The sequence below is a fragment of the Marmota monax genome, unplaced genomic scaffold (assembly GCF_021218885.2).
Source record: "Marmota monax isolate L192 unplaced genomic scaffold, Marmota_monax_Labrador192_F-V1.1 WCK01_AAM20220418_F8-fsc00030, whole genome shotgun sequence".
Classification (NCBI taxonomy): Eukaryota; Metazoa; Chordata; class Mammalia; order Rodentia; family Sciuridae; genus Marmota; species Marmota monax.
This window is the reverse complement of record NW_026691988.1, coordinates 14,149,837-14,171,924: the sequence shown is the minus strand read 5'-3', so window position 1 is coordinate 14,171,924 and position 22,088 is coordinate 14,149,837. Positions and strand designations below refer to the sequence as shown.

General features: G+C 41.1%; 1 protein-coding gene across 3 annotated transcripts in view; it reads right to left on the bottom strand.

Moving 5' to 3' along the window:
- The window catches only part of Aig1 (androgen induced 1), a 242,959-nt gene that overhangs the window by 36,739 nt on the left and 184,132 nt on the right, over positions 1 to 22,088 (bottom strand). For 2 of the 3 annotated variants that reach the window (XM_046450571.2, XM_046450579.1), the window contains exon 4: positions 14,970 to 15,085. The exons of the other annotated variant lie outside the window; for it this stretch is intronic. In XM_046450571.2, the coding sequence (XP_046306527.1) occupies positions 14,970 to 15,085 (116 nt within the window). The remainder of the gene's footprint in view (positions 1 to 14,969; positions 15,086 to 22,088) is intronic. 3 annotated transcript variants of the gene reach the window in all.

Below are 22,088 nucleotides of genomic sequence, written 5' to 3'. Positions count from 1 at the left end.
ACCAGGCTCCTTCTGTGGTATGGAACTCCTGTTCCCATAGCTCCTTCTGTCTTTTGACATGTGAGCACTGTATACCTTCAAAATTTCATCTTTAGCTAAACAATGCAGACCACCTAGGCATCCATCAACTGATGAACCGACAAGCAAAATGTGGTATATCTTCACAATGGAATATTATTCAGCTCTAAAATGAGTAAGGTACAAGCTATGTGCTCAGTTTAGAACCCTGTCATAAAAGGATACATGTTGCATGAATTCCAGAATAGACAGATCCATATAGATCAGAAGTAGATTAGTCATTGCCAGAGGATAGGGGAGGTGATAAGTAACTGCCTAAAGAATTTTAAGATTCTCCTGGGAATGACAAAATATCTGGAATTAAAGCGTAGTGATAGTTGCACAGCCTCATGTATATTCTCAAAACTATTGGATCGTACACTTTAACAGGGTGAGATTTATAGTAAGTGAATGCTCTCTGCATAAGAAAAAATCAAGGTAGAGTTATAGATAGAACAAGTTTGACAATAAATTGGTAATTGTTGAAATTAGATAGGGGTTCATTATACTATTTCTTCCTGAAAATACAAAACAAACAAAACCCCACCTGTCTCATCCACCTTTCTTCTTATATTTCAGTCATTTCCTGTGAGAAAGAAAATAGAAGCTAGAAGAAAACAATTCATTCAGCTTGCTGTTATCAAACCTTAACACTCCTTCACACTTTCTCCTCATCCATTTATTTCTCCATTTAACTCATGCTTCAAGCTACACTTTCTGCTAAGAAGTTGAGATACAGCAATGAACTGAAGCACCACAGTGCTTACTCTCAGCACTTCACTAACTAGAAGGAAAACCAGACATTTGAGAGTAATTCCCAATAATTATGGGAAGCAGAAACACAGACCTAAAATAGGGGATAAAGGAAATTTTCATGGGAACACGTTGAAGTTTAAGGTGAACATGAAAGCATGGATGGGAGTTGTTAGGTGAAGGGTTGGGTTGGAAGTGGAGCAAGTGACAGGGGAGGGACAAACGTATGAATGTCTTGTGGGAAGAAGGAACATGGTTTGCTTGCCAGTTGGGGTTCACAAGTGGCTATATACACATATATGACACATATGGAAAGAGATTTATTATGATCCATTGGCTCAGTGATGATGGAGGCTGAGAAGTCCCACCATCTACTGTTTAGAAGTCAGAGGTGCAGAAAAGCTGGTGGTGTCATTCCAGTCTAACCCAGAGGCCCAGGACCCAGAGAGCTGGTGGTGTAAATCATGGTCTGAGTCTGGAGGCTGGAGAACCAGGAGCTCTGCTCTCTGTGGGCAGAGGATGGATATTCCACTTCAGCAGAGAGGGCAAATTCGCCTTTCCTCTATCTATTTTATTTAAGCTCTAAATAGACTGCAGGATGCCCAACTGCATTGGTGAGGGTGATCTTCTCTATTCAGTGTGCAAATTCAAATGCCAACTTCTTCCAAAACACCCTCAGAGACACAACTAATGTTTTGCCAGCTATCTGGGTACCCCTTAGTCCAGATTCACAACCGCAGGATGTCTGAGGGATGGAAAGAAGTTGAATGTGGCTGAAGTATAAAAGGCAGGTGGACAAGGTCAAGGGATGAGGCAGCACCATCAGGCAGGGGATCACTTAGGGCTTTGGGGATCACCTAGGGATTTCAGCATTGGGAAGCTCTCCAGCTGACTGCATTGTTCTACTCCTAGTTCTTTCCCATCTCTGTGTACGTGGCAAATGAAAGCATCAAGAAGAATCAAGAAACCACTGCTCTTTCCCTCAACTGTGGTTGAGCAAAACTGCCTCTGCTGAGGGCAATGCCCACTGTGCCTCACTGCCCAAAGCAAGGATGCCATGGCAGGTATGGGAAGAAAGGTAACTGTGCGGATGAAGAACCTGGGACTAAAGAGTTATCTACCACCTAAGATTCCCGTTCAATGCAGGAATCTTGCATTGTGAGATAGGGAAGTCTAGTAGTGTCCCTTCTTCAGCAAGATGCCTGTCGCTCCTGAGGAACACTGTGTTTACCTCACAAAGCTCCTCTCAACCTCCTCTCAACAAGGTCACTTGTCACAGACCCCGTTCAGCACAGTCAATCACCTACCTGCGTGTGTTGCTATTCCTGCCACACTGTCTGTGTGCTTCTGCTCATGTGCTGCTGGCGTTATAGAGTAGGTGATAGTGGCACCACACAGTGTCTTTCTACAAGGGCTGTACTGACTCATGCCATCTTATTTTTAGACCCAGTCATTCCAAAGATTGTGAGAAGAAGAGGCCACAATGTCACTACCACAGGAGAGAAGAAAATTTTACATGATGCTCAGGAGAAGTGGGGCCTCCCTGACCTGGATGTCAAATAGAACTACCGTCTTTCTGGGGGATAAGGAGTGGGTTCTCTGCCAGTCAGGTGATCAGCTCTAGCAACAAGGTCACGGATCCAGTTTTTGTTGTTGTTGTCTTTCCCAGATATGGAATGGGTGGCATTTAGGAGAGCACTTCCAGCCAACCACAAGCTGTGATGCTTACACTGGAAAGGACATACATGCCAACATAACACACACCAGCTGGTCTGGTAGCACTACCACGTGTTCTGTTATTACTGACTTTAGAACATGAACAGACGCCACAGCCCTGGAGCCAACCACAATGAAAATCAAGGCTATTTCTCCTTAGAATGCAGATAGTGTGTCTGGCTGCTAACTTGACCTTCTACCAGGGGCCACGCAGGACTGATGAGTTTGGACTGTTAATTACACACTGCAAACACTTTTAAGTGGATGACTGACAGATACACTGCACATTTTATATGAGTTATTTTGTAAATAGAAGTTGGCCTTAAAGATCTAAGTGTGTATGAATACTATTTTTAAAGGAAGAACAAAAAAAGAATCAAAATACACCATCTATTAGAAGAACATCCCACATTAAAAAAATTAATCTGAAAATGAAAAGAAGTTTTCTGAAAAAGGTAAAAAAAAATGACAAAATGAATTTAACCTTAATGGAATTGTTAAATTCAAGGAAAGACAGAACTTTAAAATGTATCCTGATAATAGCAGGTTGTTCTCTAAAGAAATGGAGCTCGCCTCAGATTTCTTCACAGCAAGATTAGAGACCAGCTTGGCATGATGGCTACATGGTCAGATGAGGCAAGAGGGTTGCAAGTTTGGGGCCAGTCTCAGAAAATTAGCAAAACCCTGTCTCATAAAATAAAAAGTGCTGGGATGTAGCTCAGTGATACAGTACTCCTGGGTTCAATTCCCAGTAATGCTGGAAAAAAGTAGAGACCAGAAGTTCCTATAGCAAAAACAAAGAAATGTTACAAGAAAGTTTATAAGAACTTTAACTCAGTCAAGATGGTGTTCAGTGGTAAAGGTAACAAAAAGGAAGTTTGAAAAATGAGCAAAATAAGAAAATCTACTTGAATTTTAATCCAATCATAGTCACAAATAAGGAAATAGCAGTCTGCTTAAAAGGAGAGGTTAAAAAAAAAGTTTCTCCAACCGATAGTTTTTTGCAAGCTATTACTCCTTTGGGGAAGGAATAGGTCTCAACAGAGTTCTAATGACAATTCTTGGATTTCTCTAGAGACTGACAAGAATTTATGAATGAATTGTCACTTCCTTCTTGTAGTCTTCCAGCAGAGCTAGATAGAGGACACAGCTCATCCAAGTCTAAAGACTCCATTATCTTTCCCATCCAATGTTTTTCCAGCAGAATATCAAGGGGCTAAATGATTATCATTTGAAAATAGTTTGTATTTGTACCTGTAGGTTTATGCATCGTTTTAATTTGCATAGGATTTTTGTATGTGATTCTCAGATTTTAAGGATGACTTACACACTTTGTTTTCCTCTCTACCGTCATGTGAGAATATCACAGCCCAGGGAGACATAGTGCAAGGAAAAAAGAAAAGTGCTACCAAAACAGAAAAATCCCAGAAACCTCAAACTGGGAAAAGCAAACGATTGAAGTTTTAAATAGAAGGACTGACATGATAAAATTTGCATTTAAAAAACAAACTCTCTGGCCAAGAAGTGGAAAATAGATGGGAGGCAGGGTAAGAATGCTTGCTCAGAGTTGGAACATAGGGAGGGTGTGGAAGAATGGGCTCAGGGAGGCTGGGAAGAAGTGACCAGAGAACAGCTGGTAGCACAGAAAGGGGATAGAACACCCACCTACCCACTCAACCACCAAGAAACCTGCTCAGAGAAGTCGTTGTGGGAAGGTAAAATGAAAGTGGAGGAGGGTCAAAGGTCACTGGCTCCAGGTGCACTGAACTTCTTTGGCTTTCTGGGGGTTGTCTCTCCTTCCTCTGGCTGGGGCTTTTACCAGGGACCTTCATAGGGATCGCTCCTATTCACCCACAAAGGGGCAGGTTATAAGGTCACTTTTTCTAGGAAGCTTTTCATGACCTTGTAAAACAGGTTAGAGAACCTTCCTCTGGGCTCTGGAGGTCCACCTACTTCTCCTTTTTATAAACAGGTTTCATCAAGTCTAATTGCTGCTTATTTCCCTGTGTCCTTTAATAGTGTAGAAGTTTCTAGGTCAGAGCCAAAGCTCTTCCCATTGTTTACCTCCCCCACCTGGCATAAGGCCTTATACATGGTAGGCACTCAACAGACACATTTTTGAGAAAGTCAGTGAACTTTGTCATCTATCAACATGTACCTAAATATTTCAAAATAAGATCTAGAATATTATGGTAATAATAATAATCGAGATGCTTTGTTTACTTAGAAAACTATTAGGAGATGTATAAAATCAAAATTTTACATGGTGATTTTTAGACCAAGTTTCTCTCGCCATTTCCATTAATCTCAAACAAATGATCTTTTGGCTTTAGATTCTATTGACTCTTGGAATATAAATTCAACTCTGGTGCAGATATCTCCTCATCTGAATTGTTTATTTTCAATTGGTTTTTATTCTGTGTCTCCTGGGAACCCAGCACTTGTGGGAGAGACTATGCCTGGGAACTGTTTTCCTCCTGGTTATTCCTGGCTATGGAAACCATCTGCTGAAGGTGAGCAGGGCAGGGCTGAGGTCACTGTGAAGATGCTCCTGTAAAGCCTCCAGTGCAGCCCATCAGAGAATGTTCTGAGCCTTCAAAGTGCTCTCAAACTCTCTGAGAACCTGCAGAGCCTCGGCTCAGGAAAAGGCAGAGGCTATAATTTTGCTTAAAAAATGAAATTTTCCTGTATTTAGATGTTCCTATTGCCTGAACTGGACCATTTCCCATACAGGATGTCACTCAGACAAGAAGCGCAGTCTGTGAGGTTTCTCCTACAGGATCATCAGCTTCCGTTTCAATTTAAACGAATCAGGCAAGTGGGAGATAAGATGATACAGCTAAAACTCAGTCTTACAGAAATGAATGGGAGAGGCATTGCAAATAGTTTATGTGGCTACCATCAAGCTAAGTGTTAAGAGAGGGGTGTGGGGGGTATATATACAATGCAACTTTCAGTTAGAACTCACTGTCACAATCTCTTCTTGAGCTCTCAAAATCAAGAATCTTGTCTATGACATTTCGATTGATGCTATGTCTAAAGATAATTAACCCTTAGAATACTGTAGAAGACAAGGCTTTCTGTTTTCTTTAAGATTATTTCAGGTGACGATCTTCTCTTGCTCTAGATAGTGAGGGGAAGGGACTATGGGGACAGACTTTTGGAGACAAAGAAAACCCCACAAACTTACAAGACTACATGCAATGTTGAAATCCCCTGGCACAAATGAACAGGGGATTATAGTAGGTGTACCACACAGAAGCTGCCAAGTGTGGAGAATCCCAGAAGGCCCCCACTACTGAGAAAGAAAATCAGGCCAGAGTTTGAGAGATGAGTTAACAGAAGTGGGAATCATGGTTGGGGAAGGTGGGTTGGGTGGGGTATGGACAGGGTGAAAGTGGTAAATTTGGGAGGATAATTGGATAATCTCTTGATAATCAAAGAGACAGTTCACTGTGGCTGCCCTAGTTAGCAAAGGGGAAGAGGAAGCAGAGGAGAGGTCATCAGGGGTTAGGTAATGCAGGGCTCCCTAAACCACCATGTAAAGAATTTTGTCCTAATCCCTAGAAGCAATGAGAAATCATCCAAACTTTGTAGCAAAGGAGTGGCATGCTTATGTTTGTTTTTAAAAGATCACTCAGTGATCCCATGAATAGATAGAGTGGGTGGAGGACGCTAGTTTTATGTGGTGGTTTAGGATAGAGATAACTGAACTTGGACCATGGTGTTGGCCATGGAAGTAGAGCAAAGTGTGAGGGTTATAAAAGTTCCTTGCAGGTCTAAAAGCCAGAAACTGGTAAGCAACTGCCTGTTGTATGCCCAAGAGAGACTGAGAGTGTCTCCTAGATTTCTGGCATGGGAACAGGGTGGGTGATGATGGTAGGGTATGCAGGTTTGGAAGTGGGATGGGAAATCAGGTATGATATGAGGTTGGCTTGAAATTGCTAAGTGGGTAGATTATGGAGTAGGCTCAGTAGAGAGCTGCTGGCTGAAGATTTGGGAGGTACTGCAAACACAGAGGGGACTGAATGGACCAGGGAGAATTGGTAGTAACAGAAGAGGACCTGGTACTGGGTAAAAAAAAAAAAAAATCCCTCCAATATAGAGGTTTGGGTAGAATTGGAAGAACCCTCAAAGGAAGCTAAGGGGATCACCATGAGAAACTGGAGAGGGAAAGAATAGGGGGACTGTTATATTACTGAAGTCAGGGAAAGAGAGTTTTGCGGAAAGAGTGCAAAAAACATCCATTGAGAAGAAGCCTATAAAGCATTCCATGACTTCCTTAAGATACAAGCCACTAGTGATATCAGCAAAGCCACATTAGAGTGGGTTAATAATAATAATATTACAGTACAGACTCTGTGCTAGGTATTATCTTACATGCCTTATATATACTCAAGATGAACATTATTTTAATGTTTAATGTTAAGAAATAGGTACAATTATTATCCCATTCCACAGATGAGGAAATTAAGGCATTGAGAGGTTTAATGAATTGCTCAAGGTCATATAGCAGAAAGATAATTTAGACATGAGTTCACTTTTTCAACCAGTACACTACAATTTCCTGTCTCTTTGATGTGTAAGTGAGAGTTAAGACAGTCTAAACGACTCCTGGGAGCAACTCGGCTGTGAGTAGGAAGTGGGGTAGTAGCTGGATTTCCAAGGGGGTGATCTTGGAAAAGCAATTTTTGTAAGGTGAACATGGGGACTGGACTGTAAGGATCCAAGAGTGAGGCGGAAGTTACAGAAGAATGAAATGATGATTGACAGGTGAGGTTCCAGAAGCTGGGAGGGGATGGGGCCAGCTCACAGAGGGGAGGGCTCCCTGTTGAAAAGTGAGGAAACACATCTCCAAGGTGAGAAGAGGGTGAGTGCAGAGAGAGCACCTGCAGGAGGAAGGTGAAGGAGTCCTTGTTGGAAGTCTGGTTTTCTCTGTGGCATAAAAGGCCAGGCCATCCATTGAGAGGAGTGGGAGAATGAGGTGGAGGAAGACGAAAGTGGACAGAGATGTCCACATGGAGAAACTGCCAAGTAGCATCAAAGACACAAGCAGCATTAATTTGTTCATCTGAGAAGACTGAGGGAAAGAAGGAATGGTGTGGTTATGGGTGGGAAGCTGGGAGTGTAGGAAGGCCCATAACCATATAGAAAATGACTTTGGGGTGGGGAAAGTTAATAGCACATGGGGATTTCCCCGTCTCCAGGTATTCCCAGAATGTCTGAGAACTGACTCTTGCAGGTAGGAGAAGATGAACTTCAAATGATAAATCCTGGGAATTGAGATGGATTAGAGATACAGGCCCTTTCTGTGTGGAAGCAGAACTAAGAAACTGATTGGACACGCACCCCAGCCGATTCTCGGAGTGGCCCAGCACAAGCCACATCTCAATGGCTAAGCCCTCAAGAGTAAAGATAGACTTCTTGTTAAAAGAATGAGAAAACAACATACTCTCAACAAAGTGCTTCTGAAAACAAGCAGATTGGAACAATGGGAAAGCAATGACATTCTCAGTTCTCAGGGGGAAATCAGAGCTCCAGAAATAACTTAATATATGAACCATAAGAAAATTTCAGAAAACTCTTTAGCATTCTTAATAGGGTACAAAGATAGAAATCCCATGAAAAGGACCAAAACCCATAAGAAGAGCAGAGGATAAAATGAAAATAAAATAAGGTTGGTGGGGAAGAGAGAGAGAAAGAAAATGGGCCTCTCTCGTGGAGACTCTGTAGACACTTGGGTTTTTTTATTGTGACCTAGAAGGAAGGAAAGATCCTTTCTTTTCCTGAGCATCCCTACATGCCTGTGACACAGGTGTTCTTTTGTGTTTTATAGGTGGTAAAAATGAGGCTAGGGAAGGCTAAGCAACATGCTCAAAGGCCCGAGGAAGAGGGAAACTGAACAAGGAGCCTCTGAATTCAATGATCTGGACTTGCGCTCCCAGAATAAGCCCCACAGGTTCATGAAGGAAGACACATGCAGAAAGTGCTAAATCTAGGCTTTCCAGAGACCGAGAATTCTCAGAGTATAAACAGAACTATAGTAATGGCCATTGTACTGAGTGTCAATTATGGGGTGGGCATTGTATACCCATTTTTTCTGGTTCTTACAGTAATCCTGCCTGTTAAGTATCCTATTTCTTATTTCCTCAAGTGGAGAAACTGTGGCCCACAGAGATTGAATGATTTGCTCAAGTGTATTAGTTTGCTATTATTGCTATAACTTATTGCTACAAACTTCATGACTTAAAACAATATAAACTTAAAATTCTATAGATTAGATGTCTAACGTCAGAGGAAAATTCTCTTCTCTGCCCTTCTCAGCTTCTAGAGATGGCCTGTGTCCCTTGCTCATGGCCTTCTTCCTCTACCTTCAGAGCCAGGAGTGGAGGTCTGGGTCCTTCCCACCTTACATCTTTGAGACTGTTCTTTCAGATTGTGTCTCGCTCTGACCACAGCTATGAAAGGTTCTTTTCCTCTAAGGACTCCTGTGGTCCTCTGGGCCAACACAGGATAATCTCCTCCATCCAAGGTCCTTAACCTGATCACACCTCAAGGTCCTTTTTCCATGGACCATTCACATTTTCTGATGATCAGGGTGTAGGGTAGGGTAGGCATTTGTGGGTAGGGTAGGCATTATTTTGTCTTCCATATCAAGGTTAAATATTGTTAAAGGGGCTGTGTCTGGAGTCTATTGACTGGGTCACGAAGTCCTGTTGACTGTACCTTCAGCCATCCCCATTTCTACTGTCAGAGGCCAAGCCACTTTGTCTCTCAGCAGGATCACTTCCATAGCCTCCCATCTCTTCCCCTGTCCCATCCCTGTTATGGTTTCGATATTAGGTGTCCCCCAAAAGCTCATGTCTGAGATAATGCAAGAGCATTCAGAAGTGAAATGATTGGGTTATGAGAGCCTTAACCCAATCAGTGAATTAATCCCCTACTGGGGATTAACTGAGTGGTAACTGAAGGCAGGGTGTGGCAGGAGGAGGTGGGCACTGGGGGCATGCTCTTGGGGTCTATATCTTGTATCTGGTGAGTGGAGTCTCTCTTTCTCTCTCTCTCTCTCTCTCTCTCTCTCTCTGCTTCCTGATCATCATGTGAGCTGCTTCCCTCCACCACCATCTTCTGTCATAATGTTCTGCTTCATCTTGAGCCCTGAGGAATGGAGCCAGCTGTATATGGACTGAGGCCTTTGAAATTGTGAACCTCCAAATAAACTTTTCCTCCTCTAAAATTGTTCTTATTGGGTCTTTTAGTCAGAGCAGTGAAAGAGCTGACTAAAACAATCCCTTGCCCCAATCCACTCGTAACAAAGTAGCCCAAGGGATCCTTTAAAAACCTCTTGGGTCATGTAAATGCTCTGTTCCAGCTTTCAAATGACTCTAGATTTCACTCTGAATTAAGTACAAAGTCCTTACAATGACCCACAAGACCCTCGGTGGCCCTCCCGAACCCCAGGAGTCTCTGTGCACTCTCCCTTCTCCCTCTGATCCAACATCTGGCCCTCTGCTTTCCTCAAACACATGAGGCTCGTAGGTGGGGACTTTGCTTCTTCATTCTACCACCACTCCAGAGCCTTGAGGGGAGGGCATGGCCTGGTTCTGAGATGCCTCATCCCCTGCCTGGAGGTCTGAGAGGAGAAATGAGAGGAGGATAAATACCTTCAGACTCCACTGCCTGTTTTTCTGTAAGTGGCTGCCTCTGTTTCTCTGGCTAATCCCAACATCTTGCTGATCAGTGTAGTGAAGCTGCAGTCTAAATGCCCACTTTTGCTTGGGACTCAGGTGTGAGATTTGTAGGAGTCTCTGAAGGGCTTCTCCACTGCAGAGTTTCCTGATGTGGGGAATATGGCTGGCTCCCTCGACACATAAAACACAGCTCAGATTCTGCCCATGGGAGCACAACACAGAGTTGTGGATAACTGAGTTGCTGGATAACTCTTGCTCAGGGGGCTGGACTTCTTGGGGGCCTATCAAGACAGCTCGATGGAAAACCTTCCTCTGTGTCAAGTCATACCCATAAGAAACTCATTCATCTTTGAAACATACAACCATGAGATCAGGGGCGGCTCTACAGCAGTCCCTCTCTCCACATGCCACTTTCCTTGCACAGGTATGAGGCATAAGAGAAATGAAAAGTCTGTTTCTTGAGTGGATTCCTGCCTCAGCCCCAGTATTTACCAGAGATTCTCTTGGAGCCTCTCACACTTGGCTTTGGTGAGCATGGGGAGCACTTCCTTTACGTGCTGCATTTTTCCATCCCCTAATGGCTCCCTCAGACCCCAAATTCAAGTCTGCAAAGACCCTCTTTCGCTTTCACAGTCAAGCTGGAGCTGGAGGATGGGGGAGATGGCCATGATGAAGAGTGTGGGTGGCTCTGGGGATGGGCAAGGGAACAGAGTCCTTTGGTTGTCTCTTACAACCCCAAGAAAGGCATCTCTATTCAGAATGTGAAGTCCTTAGAAGTTACTCATTCATCCGGGGCCCAGAAAAATCAGGAAAACCTTGAAGCACTAGTACAGACATAAAAGCCAACAGGTGGGCAGTTGTGGTGGAGTGAAAGGTTCAAGCTGAACAGAGAAAAGTGTCATCCTCTGGTCAAAGAACAATTACCCGTGGGCCAGATATGTGTAACTGGTGAAGAAGCATCCAATTAAACGGGAGGACTTAAATGTGGTCTAAAATTTCGTTTTCTTAGTCGAAATTTTACTCGTTCATGAATAAAATTCTTTTAAAAAATCTGAGTACACTGTTATTTTTGTTTTTTTTTTTAAATTTTTTGTGTTTAAAGGTAATATGTGTAAATAGAAATAATGATGTTTCCAGTGGAAACTTGAGAAAATGCAGAAGTTTCAATAAGAAAAAAAAATTATCCACGATCGCATGACCCAAAGATAATCAAGCTTGGTGGCAAATAAAATCATGAGACAATTTAGGATTGCGTCACAAAGTAAAGGTCTTTTTTCATTCTGCTTTTGCTCCATTTCCTGTGTTGGAAAATTATGAACACATTTGGGATAATGGTGTTTGGAATATGGAATTTATCTAAAACCATTAGGGCCCTAAGACAATAAAAAATGATATTTTCAAGTCCTATAGAGAAAGTGAAGAGTGAGTGAGTGAAATAAGTAAAGGGAGAAAAAACTTATGGCATCATAACTAATATTCTCAAACCTTTGAAAAGAAAACATTAGGTGCTAGAATTACCGTTTGTTGGGGAGTTTCTCAGAACTGATAGTAGCAAATATAGGAACTTTTTACTATGAGCTAGGCATTGTTTTCTAGGTTGTACATTCAGTCATCGACTCCTTACAACTGTTCTGTGAGGGATAAACTATCTTTCTCCCTATTTTACATCTGGATGAGCCTAGAAAGGTGAAGTGGAGGGATCAGAATTCCAACCCAGGAAATAGGCTTAACTCCTAGACTTGGCTGTTTCTGGTTTGTTTCTTTAAAATACAACAAAACCAAAACTCCATATAATACTTTCATCCATAGAGTTACTCTTCCTACAGGAACAGGCAGGCAAGGGTATAGCTAATAATATGGATTCTGAGCCACACACCTATAGTTCTGGAAAAGCCCAGTGGCTTGTCCTAATTGAGTCAAACAAACTTTCTGAGTTTTAGCTCCTTTTTTTTTTTTTGTGAAATGGGCAAGATATGCCCATCCCACGGGTCTCCTGGGGGGACGATACTGTGATATTTGAAAAGCACTTGGCATGGTGTCCACTTCAGAAGAACGGTACCTACTACGAACCTTGATAATCACTGTCATATGAATAACCAAGGGGACCTCTGTGTTGTATGCAGCATGAGACAATAGGATCCTCTCATTTATTAGGAGAAACCTTACCAATAGGGTGCAGAGAAGTATCTGGGAAATGATGTTGGAGGATAAGGATTCAGGAAAAGAGTTAAGAGCTCTCCATAAAGTGAAAAGAAGGTTGTTTATGTCTGAAACATTTGGGTAGATGGAGAAAGCAGCCTGGTGGGTAGGCAGACATGGTCACGAGAGGACCTGGGATGGACTTTGGGTGTTAAGCTTGGGGAGGACTGGGACGAAGTTGGGAAATGCAGCCACTGAGTGTGGGAGCTCAGGGGTGCATCACTGAGGGAAAGTCCAGGCTCTCCTCCTCCAAACCTAAGAAAGGAATAGCTTTCAATGGGGAGGAAACTGAAAGCCAGTTAGTATCTGAGGGAAGAAGGGGATGTGCTGGCCCGCAGCCCCGAGGTACACAGTCAGCTCAACCCTACTCAGTACTATAAAGGAGATCTACTTATTTTATAATTAGCACATGATAAGAAGACTGCTTTATTTTTTCTTCATCTTGGCATGGGGTTCCAGAATGTCCAGTTCCAACACTGGAATGCTATCCAAAGATTTCATATCCGGAAACTTCCGCTGTTGTGTTACTGGTATGTGAGTTCTGAGATAGTCTAGAAGGGAGCAAAAGCCAGTGCCTTTTTGATAACAATTAAATCTCTGGGTTTATATAATGTGACATGACGTGAGAGGCATTGTTCAGCTCTTGGCATGGCTATGAGTGCCTGGGGCAGAACACCAAAGGAAAATGCCTACTTTGAAATCTTTCTCAGAACAAATCTGAGGGAATTCTCTGGTTAATGCAAACACACGGACCAAACAAGTACTGGTTTGCTTGGGAGTACATGGAGCTGGCAAGCCTCACTTGGCACAAGAGCATGAGTCATGCTTCACTGTAATGAGGGATCTTGGGGGTCTATAATGAAGACTGTGTGGTATTTCCCCCATGCCTCTTTGGAACATGGACTGATTGTATACACAGTCGAAGAAAGGCCATCAAAAAGAACACAGTTCCTAAAACCTCTGGGGCTTTACAAGAAAACCGAATAGGATAAAAATGAACCCTCAGACATATACCACGGTTTCTAGAGAGCAAAACCTGCCTGTCCCATAGGTGGAGGTGTGGGTATGAGAGGTTGACTTTTAAGCTAATGTTAAAGGCAATTTCAGGTATGTTGAGCTTTAGTAGCATCCTTGCAGTGACTGTAGCTTCCCTACTCGATTCTTCTGAAAGGGAACAGCCATTGAATATCAAGTTCATATGTAAAAAGCAGGGAAGTTCATTTCCAATACGTAATGTTAATCACATTTCATCTGTGATCTTTTGGACTTTTTCTATCAGATCAAGTCAATACTTAAGGTATTGCATGCAGAAAAACAAAACAAACAATCAACAACAATAACAGGAAACCAACTCCGGAAAGTAATTAGGACTCTTTCCCAGTGCTTGCAAATGGCTCCTTACTAGTTGATGGAGTATCAGATGGAAAGAACTTCTCTGCATGTTTATTTTGGGGTCCACTATCTGGATACCCCTTGGATCCAGCCATATAGTGTGACTTCCTAGTAGCAATTTCTCTTTCTGATCAGATCCGGGGCATTATGTGATTGTTTATGCATAGTATGTGAAGTCCTTGACTGGCTGTACTTTATTTTATATTTCTAGGCTGGATGAAGCAAAATGCTCCATGGAGACTGGGCCTCCCAAAGAGCTCTGGGCTCTTGGCGGGATGAAGTACAGTTGTGGGGTGTTTGGAAGAACATTATCCAGTCCTTCAGGCTTAGAGGAGGGGATGGTGACCCAGAACTCAGGACAAAAGTGTCTCAAGAGACAGAAATGCTGGTGGGAGGGACAGCTCAGTCAAGAGGAGTATGTGTGTGTTAATATATCAAAGCAGATGTGGAATTATAAAGAGAAATTAGTACTCCTCTACGGTAAGATAAATAAATTTTGAAGTATTAAAACATGATAAAAACTTAAATTAATGTGAAGTAAACTTGCCAGGCAAAAACTCTTATCAGATAAATTTGTCACCTTACTCTTGGGACTTCACTGTGTCCAATAGACCATATGGAGATTTCTTGTGGCTGATGTACCCCAACATTCAACCCCCAAACAATTAAACACACTCTATATGTAATAGCTAACTCTGGAACAAGTTTTAAACACATTCAGAAAAATGGACATTTTCACTCGCTTCCTATTAAAGTTGCTGTTCTAAGAGGTCATTTCTTCTGTCCTTATTTCATGTTTGTTGCAATTTCTCCACCCCACCCCCAACAAAAGCGACAACAAAAAATCCCAAGCTAAAAAGCCCTTAAGCTATAAAATTGGTGTCCAAGAAAAACATTTAGTTTGAAAAAGAGTTGAAAAATGTAGCCTTGGAAGAACCACTGCTTACATGGGATTGTTCAACAAATTCCTGCTGTGTGAGGTTTGGCATATACTTTCTAAAAATATAAGCATCTGGGGAAACGAGACAAAGCCCAGGTCTTGGACCAAATGAGGCACACAGTGTGAATCTGTTAGTGATTATATCCATAATGCAATATGTGCCCAAATTTAGCTGTGCAAAATCTCATACAATATGAAGGCCCAGCAGGCACGGTCCTTACCATAATATATAGCCCACAGAGAAGGTGCATATGGCTGTGAGTCCACTGCTTCTGCTGGGATACTGATGGTGCGATGTCCTCATCTCGATTAATATAAAGGGCAAAACCGTCGTGTGCTGGAAAAGAACAGAGACTAGGTGACACAGATTCTTATCATTGCCTTTCTACAGTTGTATTTTTTCTCCAGTAGGAAATTGAACAGTGTAAATTCCCAAGAAGGGGCCAGAGTAGAAAGTATATAACATGCCAGAGAGGAGGAAAGACATGACAACATGTCCCACAGCAACTGCTCTGTTTTTCTTCTGTATCTTAACTTTTGAAATTTTGTTTTATTTGATGTCCATGATAGGAAATTTTGATGCCATAGAAAGATGTAGAGCAAAAAGAAATGGAACAAAAATAACCATAGCTAACATTTAGGGGGGATGGGTTGTTGTTTTTTTCCTCCTTGGTCATATTATTTATATATCTTTAAGATCATACTGTGCATGCAATTTAGTTTTAGATTTTTATCACACTATTGTAGCATGAGAATTTTTGTTATTCCATTTTAGAAATTCTTCTAGACCACCAGCCCTGACCATAACTGCTTACAACTCTATTATGTGGATGTACTAAAATTTATTTAACCAATTCCTGTCCTTGGGCATCAGACAGTAAAGGGTTTTCAATTTTTCATTTATTAGAAATGTCATTATCAACTTTTTAAAAGAGAACTCTTTGAAGGTCTGAATGTTTAAGTATTTCCTTGGAGTTAAAGTATCTGAAAATTTTAAAGCTACTGACACCTACTGCCAAATTATGTGTGTATCAGCATCAGATTAGGAAACAACATCAAATTTGCTTCCCAAAAAGCTTTGCTAGTATGTACCAGCAGTACATGGATTTAAATATGATGTTTGAAGGCAGAATCCCAAGAAGTTAAGTGGAACATTCCCTTGGTCTTTCTGATCCAGTGGTTACTCTATATACTAAGTACAAGGGACCAGAATGGAGATGAAATGTATCTACCTAAAGGGTAAGAAGGAAATTCAAGTTCTTCAATCCCTCTGAGGTCCAAAATATTCTTTGGTACTGAAATATGGTAACTAGACATAAGATTAAAAGAGCTTCTTAGATAAAAGTGTGTCAGGATATATCCTTACTTGTCAACTCTAGAGTTTCTTAAAAGTGCAAAGATGGCAGAAATGACTGAAAATCGATCTGTTGGCAGGGTTGAATTTTATTTAGTAACTCCTGAACAGCCATGGAAGAATCTTTGTCCTGCTCATGCTGTGTTGTTTTCATATGCAAAGAAAAGTAGACAATTTAATGTCCTGATTTTCAAACTCATATTATAACAAGTATTTCAGCAAAAATGAAGCCAGGTGGCAGGTAGGTGTTGGCAGGTCAAAGACATGCTGGGGATATCAAGGTAAGCATCTCTGGAGCAACTTATTGTTAATGTCCATAGAAAAAATAGAAAAAAAGTGTTTTTGAAAGAAATATTAAAATGATGGATTTTTAATTTTTTAGCCTCAACAGTCTCCTCTAGATAACTGTTCTAAGTGCCATTTCATTAGTAATTAGAGTGGCATTCCAAGGATGTCAGGAGAGTGATCCCACAGTTGGATAGCTTTATGTTTCTTCATCTTTTATCTTCTTTACTATTATTATTGTTTTGAAACAGTATAATTAGCTCTGTAGGGAAGCATGCAAAATGCACATATGTGCTAATACAGAAAATATAAATGCATTTTAAAGAACCATTCTCTTGTATTTTTATTGTAATCGAGTTACCTCAGATGACACTGGTCTGGAATTTTACCAACAGTTTGAGATAGCAACAATACTTTCACTGTGTAAAATTAAAAATACAGCTAGCAATAAGGTCATTTCTTATCAAACCTTACATAGAAAAAAATTCTTCGAACCTTTACATTGAAGATAATGTTGACTCTGATAACCCATGTGGTTATAAATGAGAATGATATTAGTTTGAGCTCATTCATATTAAGGTATTTCTTAGTTCTGCCTCTGTCATCCAAAATGAGTAGAAATGAACCCATTTTTCTACAAATTTATTTTAGTTCAAACGATCAACCTAAATATCCTTCGTTACCCAGTGACTATTATTTTATCTAGTCTACTTGCTGACAATCAGCACAGGGTTAGGATGCACTTTACTGATGCCAGGCAGAAAAATCTACTTTAAAAAAGGAAGGTCTTTGTAGATCACTTTACCCTTGAAACACTAAAAAGGAACAACTTGTTCCATCAGTGACATAACCACTAAGGAGGAAAGTTTTTCTAGACCATTCTTATCATTCAGAATTTTCATGTACTAAAGAATGTTTATCTTCTCCTCTGAACATTTATAATGTAAATCATATTTACTTGTAAATAGCATCTACTAGCAAAAGTCAACATAATACCAAAGATTTATTGCAAGTGTTGCCCTAGTCTAAAGTTTCATGAACTAAAAAGATGGTAAAACTTTATAGACGATCATTTTGAATTTTAAGTAACTTTTAGCAGCTAAGCTATAACTCCACATCTGTGGTAGCAAGAGGGATAGTTATTTTAGAACTCTGGGTACAAGAAATCCAGTTTGAATCCATTTCTAGGCAACGCTGCTTCAGAGACTTAAGGACCAGGATAGAAAGGGTCTGTTCCCTTTTAAGACCACCAGCTGCACAAGAATGGAAATCTTATGTTTTATTCACTGTGGCATTTGCAGTACTTAGAAAAGACCTTGTTGGTGCTTAGAAGGAACTTGAGGAATATTTGTTGAGATAACTTAATGTTCTGAACATTCTCCTAAGTGAGTATTATTAACTTCATTCTGTAGATGAGAAAAAAAAAGCTCATAGAGGTTAATTATTTTGCCTAAGATCACTCAGCTACTAGATCCAGAGGGAGGACTCAAGACAGATCTGTTTTGAATCTGCCTCCAAATCCCATTTTTTTTTGCCTTAGCGTTGTATTTTTCAAATATAACAGAGTTGAATAATCTTAGAATCATAAGCCTGTGCATGATTGAAGATCACGTATATTGTTTCCCACAGACCAGAACTATTTTTTGGTTGGCCCCCCAAGGAACAAAAAGTTCTTCACTCTAATAAAATTAATTTTACTCACCCTTACTTCCTGTGATTATCTGAATAATCATAAATGACAAAGTGGGCTACTATAAAGTCAGAACCCTCTAGTGGTGTGATGACAGCTACAGAGGACTGGAGACATAATCAAGAAGCACCTGTTTCCTCTAGCCCCAATACTATTTAAAACCTGAGTATTCTCAGGTAGGTGTAGGCTCACTTTGGATAAACAGAGGAAATAAACAGTGGGGTAAACAGTGGGGGCTCCCAAGACTTGTATTGGGTTGTTCTTTATATAGACTGTTGCTGTGGTTTTTGGTGTGGCTTGTTCCCAGGGCATCCTGTGTTGGGAGGCTTGATCCTGGGAGTACAGGTGGACCTTTAAGAGGTGGAGCCTAGTGACAGGCCCTTAGGTCATGGGAGGTACACTTGGAAGGGCTGTAAGACCCCAGACTGTCTTTCTCTTTCTCTCTAAAACTTCTTGTTTTTCAATAGGAGGATGGTATTCCTGTACCATATGAAAATAATTTCTTCCTTGGAGGCAAAGCCTGGTTTTGCATATGAGGTGTGACCAGCCTAGTTGGGTAACAGAGCTGGCAACCTGGGGTCCACTTTTCTGCATCAGCAGGACACATGCAGCCTCTGAGAGTGTGCTTATGGTAAAGGGTGCATCAGATCACCAAGCAAGCTTGCTTTTGCTTTCACAGTTGTCAGGACATCTAGGTTTTCTGATATCCCTAAGACAACTAATGATCAAAAATATAAGGACAGCTGTGTAGGTATGCATGGCACCTGCGTCTATGTGCATGTGTGTCAGTATGTACCTGTAGTCTTATGGGCACCCAGGTTTCAGGCATGCTGGAGACATGACAGGGCCTCCCAGAGAAGATGGGGTGAGAAAGAGTCTCCATGAGGTCCACCACAAACGGAAATAATATGAAAAGCCTCCCTAGGATGCAAAAAGTCATACAGTCCAGGTTGTAACTTGGATGCTTGTTTTTTTTTTCATCCTATTAAAAATGGGAAATCTGTATTTGTACATAAAATAAGAAGGAATTTCCCAGTTTTTAAAATAAGGCCCATTGCATTAGCAAAGTAATATTTAAAGTGATAGAAGGGGTGACATCAGAAAACAGTGATATCACAAAACACTGGCTGATTCCAATCTTGGGCAAAGTTCTGGGCTCTCCCAAAAGTCCAATGCTTTATGAGTACAGGAAAACACTATATAGGGTGTGGGCCTGTGCAAAATTAGGGTGGATCTTCCCTTGGGACCAATAATTTAGAATCTGTTGGTGAGGCATCTTCCTCTTACAGAGAGACAGAGATGACATCTAGGCATCTTGGAAATAAAAACGATACAGGCTCAGCTGCGAACCTAAAGTTTTACCTCTGAAAATATGAACAAATGTTTTATCCTGAAGCTGTTGTTATTAATTCCACTATCAGTTCAAATCAGCCACTTCCTCCCTAGTACAGATGTTTTAATGTTTAGAGTGACAGAGAGCTGCCAATCTCAAACACTATAGTGTCCTTTTCTGCAGCAGTTTCCAGAATGGAACCTCCTCATGGGACTCCCTCTCCTAAAAGCTGAGGTGTTAGTTTTTGTTTGGTCATGGCTGTAAATATGATGTAGAATCTCTCTAGAAAGTTCCAGAACATTTTTGATTATGCCTTTTTGGTGCGGTTTTGGGTGTCTGTTCCTGACAGCTGCCAAGTGGGATTGAATTGCTTTTTACACATGAGCAGCCTCATGTTCAAAATGAGGTTAGAAAAACTGTGACCCAGGGTCAAAAGCTCAGGTTCAGATGGAACCAACATGCATTGTGAGTCTGTGTGGTCTCAGGTACTTCCCAATCTCTTTTTGGCCTAAGTACTAAATTTGGGATTCATTCAGCTCTAACTTTAGCCCCAACAACTATTAGGATATGGTTTTATAATTAGGCCAAATAAATCAAATAATGTCACATATTATAAACAAAGACAAACATATCTTTGCAATTAAGGGCAAACTATGCATCACAGAAACAATTACACTAGGACAGGGACATGGTTCACTGGACTATTATTTTGCATTTAAAAAGCATTTTTAGTATGACTGGAGGGCAGTAAATACCTCTTGCAAAATCTTCCTAATGATGGCAGCCATGAGGTGCCAAGGGGACGTGGCATTATTGGGAGGTTCCAATTGTGGTGTAATATTCCTTCCAAATAAGGAATTCTTTTTGTGAATGGGATGCCAGAAATGGCCCATGTTGTACCATAAAATGTAACAGTGATTTTTGAGGGACCTATTTTGTTTACTTCTCCCATGACATTTGACAATTAGCATTTGTCCTTCTTATAGACTGTCTCTCTAATTACTGCCTTCTTCAGAAAATCAGACAACATGATGGGCTATAGCCAGATGGCTGACATGCAAGGGCCTGAGGGATCTGCTCTGCTTGGGTGGGTCAGGGAAAGACTGCACACAACAGGAGACATTTGAGCTGGGTTTTTACCTGTGACTGGGGATTACAAAGGAATTCATCTACCAGGACAAGAAGAAGTCAAAGTGAGTGATGGTCCACCATGGAGACATGGCCCATGAGAGTATGAGGATGAAGACTGGCTAGGTGAGGTGACCAGAAGGCAAATCACCAAGGGTTGTGGTGTGCACTTTGCCAAACTGCTCCTGCCATGTTGTTAAGGTGTACAAGGTAAGAGAAACACGTTCGTATATAAATAGTGGAAAGGTCAGGTGGGGTGGAGGACGAGCAGGGAGAGGCGGATCTACCTGCCATGGGCTCCCCTGTCTGATCTTCTGTCCTGCAGGTCTTTCAGCAACGACAGGGCTCCATGTGCCCCACAACTTTGTTCAGGCCTCCTCTCCAGTCTTTTACCTTATATACCTTTCTCAGCCTGATTACCTACAATTTTTCCCTCTTTTTTCCTTTTTTCTCCTTTAATAAACACCACAATACTGAAAACAATGTATGGGGAAAAGTACAAAAAACTAGTCTGTATCTTTGGGAATATTTGACAGGCACACACGGGAATGTGACTCTTCATCAGTCTGTGTTTACAATGCTTCCTCCATTAGTTATTGATGCACATAAATGTAGAATAAATAAGAAGAGCTACCATTTACTTAGCTACTGTGCTAAGTTCATGCTAGACATTTCAACTATTATCATATTTAATTCTCATGACAATCTTTATGCAGTAGTTATTTGTACCTTTATTTTATGTACAAGGAAATAGCAAAACAAGGGTTTGACTGGCAAAAGTAGTATAGAACTCCTAATTGGTTCAGTCAGCATTTGACATCAAATCTCCGTGACTTCAGAAACTCTGCTCCAACTGAGACACATTGCTTCCCAAGCTCTTTTGTACATTCATTCAATAAATATTTTACTAACTGGACTTATACTATGATGTCACTCACATTCCCAGTTATCTTAAAATCTATTCCAGAACAAAGATTCTTGCCCCTAATGAACTACTCTTCTTGGAAATGTATTTCAATTAGCCTAATACAAATTTGAAGTCTTTCACCTTTGAAAAGAGCCAATTCACTAGGGTTGCATGTATAGTAAAAGTGGCTCATTCAATACATGCAAATATGATTGAAGTTATTCTGCGTGATCTCTTTTCTGCATGCTAGCAACTGTAGCACTTTATATGGATTAAAACTCATTCAATTTTAACAATAATAATTTGAGGTATATTTTGTTGTTATTTTTATCATTATCATTATCATCATCATCATCATCATCAATTCCATTTTAGAGAAAATGAAGTAAAGAATAAGTAAGAAAATTGCTCAGGTTTATCTGATGGGAAGGTGGTGGATTTGGGCTCAGACCTGGGCAGTTCAGCTTCTGAGACCACCCTTCGAACCTTGATGCCACGTTGCCTATGGAGCATGGGGAGAACATGAGCCTATCAGGGCAACTCTCTCATGGTGGAGCTTGAAAGAAGGAGCCAGGAACCTTTTCTCATCCCCCTGCCATTCAGGTTGGAAAGATTCCAGAGGCAAAGGGCTGAATGGCTTCTA